We start from the raw sequence: 16006 nt of genomic DNA, 5'->3' as shown, positions 1-16006 counted from the left end.
CTGTAAACCCAGAAGAATTCCAGACCGATACGCCAGCACCACTGTATTTAGTGGAGTTGTAAAACAAGAGAAAAGAACGTATGACCACTGTACTCAATGGAGAAGTAGAGTTGTAAGAGAAGAAAAAGGAACCTATGACCACTGTACTCAGTGGAGAAGTGGAGTTGTAAGATAAAAGAAAAGAACGCATGACCACTGTACTCAATGGAGAAATAGAGTTATAAGAGAAGAAAAAGAAACGTATGATCTGACCTTCAGAGATGATGCCGACGGATTTGGCAATGGCTTTGGCAGTGATCGGATGGTCACCGGTTACCATGATGACCTTGATGCCGGCGGAACGGCACTTGGCGACCGCGTCGGGCACCGCAGCCCTGGGCGGGTCAATCATAGACATCAGGCCCACAAAGCGGAGCCCGTCGATCGGGAAGTTCGGGTCGTCGCAGTTGAACTTGAAGCCGATGGGGAATTTGTCGGACGGCAGTGTGTAGTCGCAGAAGCCGAGCACACGTTCACCCAAGCCGCCGAGCTCGAGGTAAGCATTGTTGAACGCCTCCTTCATCTCCTCATCGAGAACCTTCTCCTTCCCGCCGATAAAGATGGTCGAGCAACGGTCCAGAATCCTCTCAGGGGCGCCCTTCATCACGAGCAGGTGCCTGGGGTCGTCAGGGTTGTCCGACTCGTGGATCGACACCTGGTACTTGTTGGTCGAGTTGAACGGAATCTCGCAGACTTTCTTGTTGCGTTTCCTGATGCCCATCACGTCACCCAGAGCCAGTTCCATGCACTTCAACAGAGCAGCTTCCGAGGCGTCACCATTCACCTCCCTCTTCAAGATCGGCTTATCCTCTTGGCCATGCTTGAATTCGGCACGGTTGCAGAGCGTCGCGATCTTGGCCAGCGCCTTGAATCCAGGGCTGGTGCGGTCGTATTGCAGCCCAGACTGATCTTCTGTAGTGTCAGCTTCGATGATCTGATTGTCGAACCACATATGAGCGACGGTCATACGGTTCTGTGTCAGGGTACCAGTCTTGTCCGAGCAGATGGTCGATGTTGAACCGAGCGTTTCGACAGCCTCCAGATTCTTAACTAAGCAATTCTTGGACGCCATTCGTTTGGCTGTCAGCGTTAGACATACGGTCACGGTCGCGAGCAAACCCTCGGGCACGTTAGCTACGATAATACCGATCAAGAAGATAACCGCGTCGAGCCAATGGTAGCCGAGGATGAAAGCAATTATAAAGAATGTGACACCGAGGAATACGGCCACGCCTGTAATCAAGTGGATGAAGTGGTGGATCTCCTTAGCGATCGGCGTTTCACCGGTGTCAAGGCCGGATGCTAAACCAGCGATCCTTCCCATTACCGTCTGATCGCCACAGCAGATCACCACTCCCTTCGCGGTGCCTTCAACGGCATTCGTCGAGAAGAACGCGAGATTTTTCGTTTCTAACGGGTTGTCGTTCGTGAACTCTGGAGACCTCGACTGGGGCTCGGACTCTCCTGTCAGCGAGCTGTTGTCGACTTTGAAGCCCCTCGACTCGATGATCCTGATGTCGGCTGGTATACGATCACCGAATTTCACCTCGACCACGTCACCGAGCACTAACTCCTCCGCCCTCAGCGTCATTTTCTCGCCTTCTCTGATCACCGTCGCGAACTGCGGTACCATGTTCTTGAACGATTCCATGATCTTGCTCGACTTGCTCTCCTGGTAGTACGAGAATATACCAGTGACTATGACGACCGCCGCCAACACGATACCCAGGTACAGATTGTCGTCGTTCGGGTCCTCGCTGGTCGAGGCTTGGATCGAGTACGCGATGAAGCAGAGGATCGCACCGATCCACAGCAACAGGGCGAAACCGCCGAACAAGTTCTTGCAGAACTTCACCCATTCTGGCGTTTGTTTAGGCGGCGTCAATGCGTTCGGCCCGTCCCTTTCGAGATTCTCTTTTGCTTTCGCATAGCTGAGGCCCTGGAAAATCGTTCAAATTGATTAGAGTCTATTATATCACACAAAATATTTTTCGAATTTAAGTTAATTTTGATTGCTCATTATGCATCATCCCTTTGAAAGGGGAAATTTAGGACTCTATAAGAGAGTAACTTCTTTGTAAATGATTCGTTGGCTTCGAGGCAAAACGACATGATTCACTCTTCTAAAAAAAATTGAATTTTTGTTTTAATTGAAACCTACAAAATAGAGTTCACGCTTTCGACAAAGTTTTGCTTTTAGAAACATTAATGTAATAAAATGTAAGGTGATAATAGAATTAAGATTTGAAACCTGAGAATATCAATATCTCGAAAATGAAAAAATGTGATTTCTTATATATTATATCGTTCTGTCTTGTAGCCAGAGTAAAAACATTCACAATCTCCTTGTAATAATACATGTTTCTTTTTATACTCTGTGTTTTTTTTTTAACAATCTATTAATTAACCTTGTTCGATTTGAATAATTATTACTCATGTCCTGGACCACGATTCTCATCTTTACCACAATTCTCTAACTATCATGAAACACGTTTTCTTTTCAGACAACCCTTCTTTTTAACTCTCTCACAATTATCGCCTCGCTAAATAAGGGATGTCATGAATTTTGTGTCAGCGAAGATACTGGAGCTTTAAATAACCTGATCGATCGTGACGCATAGTACACGTAAACTGCGTCAGTCTTCGCATTTAATAATTATTCAAAGCTCGAACATGGTTGCCACAAGTTTCCAAGTTTTTTATTCCCTTTGCTTCTTCACAATTTTCGATTACTCGAACCTCGAATAATTTTTTCGACTCACGTTTTCGGGGTGGGTCTGAAATCTCTGATACAGTTCCTCGGGCGTGATTTTGTGGAAGTCAATGTCCAACTCCTGCTTCAAGTCCTCTAAATTGTCCGTCCTCCGCTTTGGGTTCTTCCGCCGCGACTGTGCAACAAAGAAGAACAATGTTAGTTGCAGTGGGATCGTTCAAAGGGAAGCTGATGGCTGGAGGTGGGTTCCTTTGGGAATGAGAATTTGTGGTGGTTTGGGTAGAGGGATAACACCTTGCATTGTTAACTAGTTGCTACTTTTATAGCTGCAGTTTTATGCTAACTTTCATGCAAGTTTTGGGATTATCATTGCAACGAAATTGAGTGACCACTTGAGGTTTTTCTTCTACTAAGAACCACCATGGGAATTCTCATGAACTTTTGTTTAGTAGTTAGATAGTAGTTAGTGATTAGAAGGAATTTATGGGGATTAATTTTAGCTAGAAACGAGAAGAGTTTCCTGAAGGAAAAGGGTATGGAGTAAAGAAAGCAGTGGTTCTCAGTGGCCTTTAATAGTCACTCATATTTGTTCCAATTATAAGAGGAGAGATGTTTTCAGTTCGAGAATTATTTTTACTGGAGAAAGAGGAACAATGACGAGACCAATAATTACAGTAGCTTAAAGTTATTACATCATTTTAATACCACACGTTCATTAAAATTATTTGCAGAGAATGAAAATAATGATGGGGGATAATTGAGGATCAACCTCCCCTTAATTGCAAGCATTAATTACAGTACTTATGGATTATCCAACGATCATCCGTGTTTAACGCACGGTTCACGTTGACAGAGATGACGAAAAAGTCAGTGGAATATACATTTAGAGTAATCCTGTAAATTCTGTCACCAATATGAGTTAAGTACCTCGATATAATGTGTCAAAGTAGACGAAGCAAGCGAGAGACGAAGAGCAAAGTTTCCTATTCAGTTTTCCAAAGTTCCACCATAACGATAGAAGATACTCCGTGACCATGTTAGTGGTTATCGATTAGTGTTAGCATGAAGTCGAGAGATACTGTGCATGTTAGATGTGATTATAAAATGTTTAAAGAAAAAGAGAACAGAATAGATACGAAAAGACAGAGAATTAAATATGATATTTAAAATAGTAATTTCTTTTTAATGAATCTTTGAATAATCGAAAAAAGTAGCTACCAAAAATTGTTAGTTCGAAGTAAGAAGAATTGTTAGCAATATGAAGTTCCAAAGAACCACCCAAAGAGATTTCAGAGAAATTCGTAGAAGAATTCGTGAAGGCGATAGATATTCGCAGAGAAAAATGACAGAATATTCTGTCAGAAACGTTGAGAGAGTAATATAGTGTCGTCCTGTATGAATACCTTATACATCCCATCGGCTGTTTTGTTGTCGTCGCGAATTTTGGGTAACGTGGCGACCCTGTATGAATCTGAGCGGCCATGCTGTAAAAAATGTATGACAAAAAAAAACATGAGATGACTGTTGAATGCACACAAAAAAATACAAAAAATAAATCAATGTTGCATGACTTAAAACAGACAAAATATAAAATAAAACTCCAATTTGTTCGGTGGGTTCGACAATGCGTGTTTGTATGTGCCTGAAAAATTCCTCTCCTACACAATCTTATACATTTCACAAAACTTAACGATGAAAAGATTTTTCAATATACAAGAAGCTCCAAAAGATTCGTAAATTATATTAAAGTTTAAATTATAATTCCCATAAAAATAAAGTTAAATTATTAGTCATATGCCTAAGTTAAGTACTTCGTTAACCCCTATACCTCGAATTAAGTGGTCCAATACTTTCTTATTATTGTTTTTTGAGTCCAGTGATAGAGATGTCACAGAAACGAAGTCAGAGGTGCGAGTGAAATTAGTGGAGCGAATTGACACTCGCGTCACGCCGGTGCATTCGATTTGTCGGCGGTGTGACAATCGGTGCTGCACGAGGAACGCAGGAACGCGTTTCAGCCGACCTTCTCGAAACACGTGGGCAGCGTAAATCGAACACGTGAGACCGCGGTGCAGGCAGAAGCCTAATTTTCAAGAGCGACCTCGCTAGTCGCGCTCGGCTCGCTCGCGTTTGGATAACGACCGCTTCCGGTGCCGCTTCAATGGAGACGTACATCGCTGAAATCGCTCCACGGTATCCCGTAATCGACATTATCCTTGAACGAAGACCCATGGATCACACCTGACCAGCAATTCTCACTTTTCTTGTCCAATTTCGCAGATTTTTTAATGACCACGCTGTGGTACATATATTATTTTTTTATTTGTGTAGCTTGACGAAAATTGGTGATACCAATTGGTGGTACAGATGAAAGCTGAGATTAAGACATATTCAACGCCAGTTGAATATACTAGTTAAGCATAGTGTGTTTTATTTTTATATTTCAAAGAGAAGACTTTTAGTATTTTTGAAATTTTTCTTTTTTTTATAGATGTATGCACTTTAACTGAATTTAGTGAAGCTGAATTTAGTTTTATAATGCGAGTATTTGTGGCGGAAGTAATTAGATGTTTAATGAATGAGTAGTAGAGAGTTTTGAATGAGTTGTTCGATTATGCAACTACTGTTGATATTGTACAGTATATCTACTATAGTGTCAGTGTTTTGAAGAAAATTTGTACCAGAGACTTGTACAAGTTTTGTACCACGAAACTATTACATTTAATGATCTTCGTTTTCAATATTTCATGCTGGTATAGACAAGCCCAATATTACTTTTTTAAAGATAACTTGACGCTACTTCAGTATGCATGAAACAGGGGCATCACTCATCTCCAATATCTGCAGAATATCTCTGTGGCAACTTATATGAAAATAGATGGCGGTTTCTGTAATATAAGAATGGAATACACGTCTACTAGCGTACATTCGTCGAATCGAGCAGTTTCCCAGCCTCAACGATGGATACGATCCCATTTTCGTAACTACCTCGATGCATACAAACGACACATCAACGAAATGGCGACGAAAGCTCGAAGAATTACTCCGAGGGGTCGTTCGTGGCCTTACATCTTGGAAACTCGATGACAAGTCTCGAATTTGCGAGGGTCGTAACCCTCGGTTACACCAAGACGATAGGCGAAGTCGATTCTATCGATCGTCACTGGATTACTCATGGTTGTTTGCAGGTATCGCTGTACTAGCGTTGCAAAGGACTTAGGTGAAGTTCCAGTTATTGTTAGACTTTCAATTGGCCTCTGTTTGGATTGGAAAATTAATTTATAAGCGGGGAGTAGTTTCTGGAGACGTAGAGAGCTTTTTGAAGATGAAATTGGAAGATACCTTATGAGGAAAGGTTCCTTAGTATAGAATCCTCGAATTTTTGAATCTTCAAATTTTCAAATTTTTAAATATTCAAATTTTATAACATTAAAATTTTCAAATTTTCAAACATAAGAACTTTCGACTTATAATTTTTAGCAAGCTCAGTGATTTACCAACTCCAATTTATGAGAGTCAATCTTCTTTTCTCTCTCTTAACGTTGAAAGTTGTTCCTTTCTCACGATCTTTACCAAAGTTTCTCGAATAAAAGCTTCCAAATTTTAGGATCTCTATTCAAGTACGATTCGTTTAATCTCTTTTCGAACAATCGACTCGTGTGATCGGTTAAACGTAGAACGAGGAGGTTGCAGTACCATTTTGAATTTCGCGAGATGCTTCTGTTCGCGTATCGATCGCGGAGTCTCAGCACGTGTGCGCGCGCGATGCGATAATTGTCACTCGTTGCGGGCGAAAAGATTTTGCTAGCCGCAGTGCAGTAAATTGTCTCGACCTCTCGTCGCGACTCGGAACGGTGATTCCAATCTTGAACGTGTCGCGGAAATAAGTGAAATAGATTGGCTGTTGGCCAGTGGTTCTCGAAGAACGTTGAAGAAAGCCACGCGTTCATGGAGTCAGATCGAGACCTTTTATCAGAAATCGCTAACCTTCTATTACGACCAGAGGAAAATACTGAATAAAGAAACCTTCGAGTTTCTGATTACTTATGTCGAATTTCAAATTTCACGAAATTTCTACTTTTTTCAGAACTTTAAGTACAGTAGGATCTGGGTTAATTGAGTCATAATTATTAGTTACACAGGTCCTCGATTATTCACTCTATTAACGAAATTTCATTCAATAGTAGTTTGCAGAAAATAGAAAAATATAGCCTTTAACACAGTGTTTCAATTTTGAGCCTGGTACTAGGTCTTAGAAAAGTTTCGAAGTACCTTATTGGCAATTAGGGAAGGTATTCAGGCATGAGGAATACTGTAGCGAAGAGATCTTGTTGCTCACTAAATATCCTTTAACACTGATCAAATCAAGTCACTAACCGTTACAGAAACTTCAAACAGTATCAGTTTAAAAACTTTCTCGACATCGTTGCTGAAGAAACGAGAGTTCCTACGAAATTACTTCAACCTCTTTCACTGTTGGATCTCTCTACCTTGGATGGAACTCATTATGTTAACTGTTGAAAGAACAGCAAACGGTCCTCGTTGCTACCACGAGCTTCAGAACTGTAGAACTTCTTGGTGAAGGAATATTTAATTATTCATCGTTGGAAGAATTCTCAATTGGTCTATTCACTGCTAACAAGTTTCTGAGCCGAAGAAGTTAAAAGCTTCTGTTACTTCAGTGTCTTCCTTATCCAAACTTCCTTTGTTTGAGTTACCTTCTTCATTGTTAACAAGGTTCAAAAGTATCACTGAACATGTTATTAGTAGAATGTCTAACTACACTCTTGAATTTCGGATGAACTCAGTGTCCCAAATAGTCTGGAGCTCGCTATTCAGGAGACATCATTGCTAACAGGAACTTCAAACTCAGGAACTCTCTGCTATAAGAATACTGAACTGCTTGGGGAGTTTCGACGCACAGTATTCGCAAGTAACGAGCTTCCGATCCTAACAGTATAAGGATCCAGAAGCTTTCATAGGAAAAATTCTTTCTACTCCCCATTCAGCTTGCACGCGTCTCCAGGAACTGAAAAGAGACATCATTTGCGATGAACTTAGGGGACACGAATTCGATCATTCTTCAGCCAGATGATCCCTCGTTAAATGAATTATCATTTAATAGAGGTCAATACGGGAAGTTCCCCTGGCCCTGAAAAAGGGCTCGGAACTCGTTCCGAGCGGACGAGACTGCAAGCGTGGAGGTTCGCTCTCTATTGATCCAAATGATACAGATACAAAGGTACAGGGAGCAGCAGAGTCGTTCGTCAACTCGATTTTAACGAGCGGTGTGTGTCGACGGCAGCTCTCGTTCCGTCGAAATAAATTGCTTCAGATAGCTTCTGTGTCATGCCCTCGGGATGCGCGGCATGACCGATATTTTAACGGGCTGCTTGCAGGAATTTCAATTCCTCTTTTTACGTGGCCACAAGTGTCAGCATACTTAACACACGGCTGAGGAAATCCTGTTTTGGCGAAGGGATTTATGTCATTTCCAAAATTTTACAAATATTCCTATTTATTTTTGTAGGAACTTGTGCTCTGTATGCGTCTAACTCTGTAGTTATTTATTTCTGGACTGGGAAATGGTTCCAGAAATGGTAAGTGGATCACTGGGGATTTATAGAGATAGAACTCAAATGAGATAATTCGGAATTAGAAGATCAATAAATAGAAATATGGATTAATATATCTAATACGATAGCGTCTATATATTTTGCTTAACCCTTAGCATACCAAGGTGGGGTCAATTTAGGGACCCTAGTACTCTTTCTCTAACATAATCGAATTCCATTCCGCGCAGTCTATTTCTCAAACAAGCGTCAGAAAAGCCTCCTTAACAGATAACAACTAGAAGATCCCCACAATAAAAATTCTCCAAAAATTTAAAACCACCTAATTTCTAAAACTGTCCCAAAAATTCCCCCAACCAAGAATCAACATTCCACCACCACAAAATATTCCACTCCATCATTTCTTATACACGAAATCCCCTTAGATCTCCACTATCAAATATCCCCCAATAATCGACAATTTTCGTTGCAGCTTCGCAGAGCTTCTTATCAACCTTGACGAAAAAGCGACTCAGTGCTCGTGTTTCATCGATTCAACGTCAACATTCCAGTGGGTGCGTGTGCATGTGCTCGCCGGTCTGCGGAGGTGCGTACGTAACGAAATTGCATAATCGTGCTTCCTCAATGACGAGAGCCACCGTGTGACGATCAACGAGAGATAATAATGTCGCGGAATTGTCGCGGCGTTTACGTGCATACGCGCACATGCGTCGATATGCACGGCCGCACGAAATTGCGCTTTTTTACGAACGTCCCGTGTTAAGAGGCAGCGGCCAGGATCGTGCAGACTGACCGTTCTCGGCAATTTTTATCTAATCGTCGAACGCGCATTCCGGCGGTGCGCTCGCGTCACGAGAGCTGGCTGCTACTTAATCGCGCTCCGCGTTGGAACATTGAATTACCGCGAATTATTCAGCGAGTTAAACTAGCCAGGGTTAAGACTATAAACTAGCTGGTATCGGTGACGCTTTTCCTTGCTGCGCGCTGGATACTTCGCTAGACTGTTTTATGCGTTTGGGAAGCCAGGTCTGGCAGTTTAGGATCTTGTGTAGGGATTAGGAGATTGGAGCAAGGGAGTGGGAGTTACTATAGTGGGCAGAGTCGGTGAAACTGTTGCGAGAGAGATTTATGGTTTCTACTTAATTTTCATTTTAATTTACTGTTGGATTCAAGCTTCGAAGTTTGAAGGATTTTGGATTCTTATGACTATTACTGACTACGAGCTCAGAGGGTAATTCAAGTTTGAATTTCCTGGGAAAACTTAAAGCATTTCTGTACGAAGTCCATATACCTTTACAGATTTTTCAGACTACCTTCCGAAAGAAAGAATCCAGATTCCACGAACTCAGCAGAGAACCTAGTTATAAGTTCGTCGCTATGTCCGCTACAGCTTGAAATTACTTCAGTCAAACGAGTTATGCTTGCATGTGCCATCGCCCATACCTTTAGTAAGATCAAAGTGGATATGCAAATGACGTGAACTCAAAAACACTTCCTTCGCCATAAACTCCTGAACAAACTGTATATCCATAACGAAGAGTTACTATATTCTGCACCTCATCTCTTAATTAGCTTCACCGTCTTTAAGAACAGCTAACGCCCAAAGAAACTTTCATGTACCATACAAATCCAGAATAACATACAAAAATATCGCAACACCTGAAACCAATACAAAATTTCATCCTTTCGAATCACTGTGTCATGCAAATCCCCCAGCCACAGCGAGTACACATTGGGAACAGAACAAACGGAACGCGAACAAGAGGGGATTACATCGCGTGAACGCAGAATCGTGTCCTCGACGACGACATCTCGATCGATGAAGCGGTCAGGGATAGAGGTTGTGGGTGGGTGAGTGAGGGGGAGGGGTGATGGTCAGAAGAGCGTGGAATCCACGAAAATCCTGATCGATAGCACGGGCTGTCAACGGGGCGTGAGCTAATCCAATGTAGACCGCGATAAAGCCTGCAGGATGAAAATGATCGACCTTAAGTAAATTTTTAATGGCGCACGGAACTGATCACGAGAAGCGTGTGATTCCTGTGTGCGCGTGGAGAACAAATTGGCCAAAAAGTAGGTATCTTAGACTACTGATTTTATTTTACTGTTACACAGATGCGTGAATTAATAGCGTTCTCTATAATTGGATCCACGTATTTCTTGTAGACTTGAGATTGGCCTAATGAGCAAAGTGCTTGTGTGAGAATGCGAAATATTTTTTAATTGATAAAATACGTATGGCCATGCAATAGGTGCACGACAACGACAGGAAGTGGTCGTCGGGCAGGAAAACGTCGTGATAAGGCCATGTTTTGAACATATGGTTCTATGTTGGTCCTCCATGTTTGAATATTCAGCTGCGTTTGCACTGATAGACGAAAAAGTAATTTTGAAATGTGTCTGAGAAGTTTAAGTTAATAACGATTGAATGGAATACCAATCCAGAGGTGCAGAAAGCTTAAGCCGCGTTTTCATTAGCAAAGGAAGTTCTGAATCACCTCGAATAAGTTTAGGCTATGTTTTCAGTGGTAAAATCAGCTCTGACGTGGAAGGAGTTTCAGTCGTATTTCCATTGGCAAAATGAGTTCCACAGTGGATACGCTAAAGAAGTTTAAGCTGCGTTTCTATGAACAGAAGATACTGCGAGGTACGCTTCGAAGGATAGAAGAAAATTAAGCCCCTATTTCTTCGATGGAAGCTAAAGCTACTTTTTCTTGATTAGAAGAAATTGGAGCAACGTTACGAAGCTAGAAACGATTCCAGCTATATTTTCCTGGGTGTAAAACAATTTAAACCATGCTTTTATGGATTGACGAAGTTTAACCGCGTTCATCCGAGCAGAAGAAACTTTAAGCTATGTTCTCATGAACAAGAAACATTTTAAGCAGTTTCCAAGGGTTGAGCAAGTTCAAGCTGTTCTTCTATTAGCAAAAAATTGTTTGCTGCATGGATATTGAAACTATACCACAATAGGTGCAAGATGTTCTGAGTCACGTTTTCATGAACAAAAAGCTCTGGTACTTGAAGTCCTATACTGAGAAGATACCTTAAGGTCCCTCTTGCAACCAAATATCAAAATTCAATTTGTCTTATTATCTTTCTTAGATAAGATTTCAAAACGCCTTTTCATGAATACAAGACGCAGAAATTCGCATTCCTAAAAATCCTCAAAGCTACAGTTTTCTCCAAGTTTAGGGAAGATGTTCAGAAGTAAAAATCCCAATTAACTTTCACGGTGGCGTTCCTTTGGTGGAGATTCGCTTCCGCTAAGGGCACCTGGGACTCGCTTGGCGAGACACAGAGGAGGTTCGTGGACGCTCGCGATGGGGATCGTAATCGTCGAATTAAGGTCGAGGGTACGAGGGCTTTTATTGAGAAGAAAGCGTATCTGGGGGATCGGCTGCTCGCTAGACACGGCTGTTCGCCCGAATCCGGAGATGCAGCAGCCTCTTGCAATTATATTGATAAGGCCTCATGATAATCGCTGCAACATCGATTCAATCAGGAAACCAATACAATTAATTTAAAAAATTGTGAAAGATTATTGAACCCATATTAACGATTACCTATACCAAATTACAAGCGAACTAATAAGTATACGTAGGCATTTAGAACCTTTCTATTTCTTTAACAAAAAATGAAAAATTAAAATTTATTATTTTTAATAAGAAAATTTCATTATGGGAAACGATTTAAGGTACAGATACTATACAATAATTCTGTTCGTCAATTTCTGCACAGCGTTGCCTCTATTACTTCCAGTCTGATTGTTCTGTAGCTACAGGACCGTGAATAATCAATTCTACAGGGACTAACTAAATAAAAAGAACGAGGGAACCGAATCTCGATCCCAATCGAACAAATTGAATTGAGAATTGCAAGAAATGCACCTGCGCGTTTTTATCGACGCAGACATAGGAATCAGTTACCATTTCCCATTGTTCTCATTAACGCTAGGGGTGGATTTCAGCCCGCCCTGTTGAAGGGGATGGAGGGGGTAAAGACCTGATTCTGCAGAAGCACAGACGGAGCCAAGAATTTCGCGACGCGGCAGACGCGACAAACCGAGTTTAATCGAGTTGCATAACTACCCCCTAGTCCTCCCCTCGACTACCACCACCATTGAGGGACGGAAGACGTATGCTTCCGGTTGGGCTCGAAGCAATGCGACGGGTTAACTCGAAATTCTAACAAAGTCAGCCCCGCTTAACCCAATTCGATCCTCAACGAGAACTCGAGTTCGTTTCGCGCGAGGGGGTGGAATTTCCTGTGCGCTGGGGGCGGCAGATGAAAGGTTTACGTCATCGTTATGAGGCTACGAGAAACGGCAAACAGAGAATTAGCGTTGATCGATAAAGTGTAACAGTGGTTCTTTGAAACTTCAGTAGACTCTGTTGAGAAATTTTTGGGCGTGCTTTAGGGTAGTTTGAGGGTGTTTGACAGGGTTTGATAATTGTTTGAGATGGACTTTTTATTTCATTTTTAAGAATAAATATATTATTGCATATGGGACGAGAACATTTTAATGGACAAATTTTTTTTAAATTATGAGAGATATAGTTAGATAGAAATCCTTGATAAAATTGAAGAATTAGGTATGGAATTTTAAGCAGAATATAATCCAATTTTTACACTCATTCAAGTTTCGTGTTTTCTGGTAATAACTGGTTCGCAGAAAAAGTTATCAAGATACTGATTAAGATATGAATGTACAAGTCCAGACAGTTATCTATTATCTCTACAAGAAGATTGATTAGCTAACTAAATCGTCCTTTTAATCTGTATCAGTAAATGAATCTCGAGGTTCATCGATCATTCTGATTTATGGAGACAATAACATAACAACTTTTAATGAAATCTCTCGCTTTCACATACCCATAATCTCATAAAACTTCTACTGTCGAGAAGTAAAACTAATTTCTACCAGATAAATCGCAATATTAGACCTAATCCACGGACCCAAACTTAGAAATCCAGGGAAGACTTAACTTCACCCCAAACCCTAAACAATTCAATAGTCCTCAACCAGAAACACATTAATCCCTGATGATTCCAGTGTCAAACATTTCCACCAATCTTCCTCAAACTTCCTCAACTCAATCTCTCCCCGCTCTTTACTCCCTTCCCAAGACCTCACGGAACCCCCTTTCAGGAACTGATCCTGAGCATCAATCTCAACAAAGCCAAAGCGTCCCCAGAGAACAGAGATCCTACTATTCGTGTCTTGTGAGAAGTTTCCTGGAAAGCATTAAAGGTAAAGCATTTCAGGGGACCGAATAGCGCATAAGAAAACTCGACGCAGGAAGCGCCAAGGAAATTCTCCATAAGGTGTCTACAGTAAAGCCGTCCTTCGACAGGTAACAAACGCGGCGCCAATCTGTCGTCGCGTGTTCGACGTCTGCATACGTTGCACTTCGAGGCTGGGCGATCGAAATCGGCCTGGGGCCGTGTCTGCAGCCCGAGGCGCGCGTCCCATCGATGGTACCGTACCATTCTGATCCAGAAACCGTCCCTCCTTCGCCCCGTGCCTTCCTCGTGTCGCGTTCCGCTTTCCGTTTCTCTCCCTTTTTCAGCGCTCGCCCGCGGGTCGATGAGGACGGAGGCAGCCTCGTCGTCGGAGATGCGCATGCGACCTGACACCCACCCCCATTACGGATCAATACCCAACCAGGCCACCTATTCTCTCTCTCTCTCTCTCTCTCTCTGGTTCTCGTGGAGCTACAGCACTCACAGAGACAGGGACAAAGGGGAAGTGTGCGTGAGCACGCGCGAGCGAGCACAGGGGGACACGCACGCGGACACCCTGGCGCCACGGGGGTTGCATGGATCTTGATCCTCGGGATTTTCCCTTCGAAGCTGATTCACGCCAGTTTTGTTCTATTTTGGAGGGTTTCTTTTTGTCGTGAAGGGGAGTTGTATAGGTTGTAGCGACGGTAGGGGTATGAGAGGGGGTGGGGGTGCGTGGAAGTTCTGTGGAGGTGTTTTCATGTTGTTTCTAAGTGATTAGTGTGAATGGAGTATTTTTGGGTAGTTGGGTATTGTAGGGGTAGATTGTGCTTTTTTCGAGGGCGGGTGAATGTTCTATGGTATATTTAGACTGGTAGATTGTATCGTAGTTAAGGTGTATAGTACCACAAATTTATGATAGTTGTATTAGATTATATTATAGATAGTGTTGTTGAAGATTACTCATTTCACGCTTTTCAGACAGAAAATTGTAGATATTTGCATGATTTATGGGAGGACGTAACTTAATGCCTTGGTAGATGGGAAAACTGTATATGCTTTTTTTTCTAAGCGCTTTAAGCATTCATGTAGATTACTAATTTATGTATCTTATTAAAATCCCCTGACAGATATGCTGGTGCCAAGTTAACTAGTATTAATATCAACTTATATACACGAGAATACAGAACCCTCCATATGAAGCTGAATTTTTCTCCATAAGACATAATCTTCCAGAGACATGTCTCTGACAGACAATTTTGTGTTATGACTTCATTGACAGATAGAAAACACGAAGAAGATTAGTTTATAAGAATATAAGACCCTGTCAAAGGTCCTGGTCCTTTCTGACAGTATATTCTTCCTTCACATCCCTCGAGAATGAAACCCCATAGACACACGTGGACGTGGCCGAGAAATTACTCTCAGAGAAAGAAGAATCTCCTTTCTGTAAGCACTGAACGTGTCAACATGAAGACCTTAGTCTACAATACCAAGAACCATTTACCTATTCACGGAGATGACAGAAAGAGCTACAATAAGAACATAGAATATTCGAACCCTGTTCCAGCATCCCCCCCGAGATGAAAACTCTGTCTACACATTCTAGTCGGATCACCGAGACTGACAGAAGGTAACAATAGAAACGAGAGCCTAAGATTCAAGATCCCATTGTCCCCTGACGAATGGAGCACCACCTTCGAAGATCCACGAGTAAAAGAAGAATCGAAGTGTCTAAATACACAGATCGCTGCACATACTCCGCCAGCGCGACCAAATTGATACCAATTCATTCATCCATTCCCCTAATTCCTTTTCCACTTGAACCCTCTCGTCGAGAACGAATCACCTCATCCGTGAATCCTCTCTCGGAACGTAAATTACTGACAAACAGTCAGTGCACAGGAAACTAACTAATATTTACGCTCCTTTAAGAAAGGCTAAAGCATTCGTTTGTTTTCTGCATTCTGCAGCTGCGAGAATAATCCAGCTCCCGTTTGCTTCGAGAAAAATGACCCACTTCAGGGTGGGTACGTAACGCCGGCTTAATTGCTTCCATCCCTCCGCTACCCTTCTCTCGTTTAATAATACAGAATATTGTTGCGTCTTTTCTCGCTTCGGCAGAGCATCGTCTCATTTTTGCTGCTCGCTCTCCCAACGAGACTTCTGCCGTTTTACTTTTCCGCGTCGGCCAGAGGGAGAGGGTGGCTCCAAGCGCCCAGCCAACCAGGTCACCGAGCACCCTCGTCCCTCTTCGTGGTTTTCGCGCGCGCACGGCTATCAAACCACTGCACACGGATAACGGGGACATCCTTCGACATCCTGGACATCGCTGGCGCCAGCGATTTCCTTCGGGCTGTTTTCGAGAGAGATTTAGGAACGTTACAGGGAAAGTCCAGAATTCGCGACAGATGTTCTAGTTTCACTGTCTCTGGGCGGAGTGTTGCGTCTTGCG

The 16006-nt window shown here is 42.3% G+C and overlaps 1 protein-coding gene across 7 annotated transcripts in view; it reads right to left on the bottom strand.

The window, feature by feature from the left end:
- Positions 1–16006, bottom strand: part of Atpalpha (sodium/potassium-transporting ATPase subunit alpha) — a 105499-nt gene that overhangs the window by 11433 nt on the left and 78060 nt on the right. For 5 of the 7 annotated variants that reach the window (XM_076379032.1, XM_076379030.1, XM_076379031.1 and 2 more), the window contains exons 2-4: positions 4156–4236; positions 2802–2927; positions 253–1978 (exon numbers count right to left, since the gene is read on the bottom strand). In XM_076379032.1, the coding sequence (XP_076235147.1) occupies positions 253–1978; positions 2802–2927; positions 4156–4236 (1933 nt within the window). The remainder of the gene's footprint in view (positions 1–252; positions 1979–2801; positions 2928–4155; positions 4237–16006) is intronic. The other 2 variants (XM_076379035.1, XM_076379036.1) reach the window with 1 other exon arrangement.

Source organism: Calliopsis andreniformis, chromosome 5 (assembly GCF_051401765.1).
Source record: "Calliopsis andreniformis isolate RMS-2024a chromosome 5, iyCalAndr_principal, whole genome shotgun sequence".
Lineage (NCBI taxonomy): Eukaryota > Metazoa > Arthropoda > Insecta > Hymenoptera > Andrenidae > Calliopsis > Calliopsis andreniformis.
Note: the sequence above shows the minus strand (reverse complement) of the source record. Positions and strands in the feature narration are given on the sequence as shown.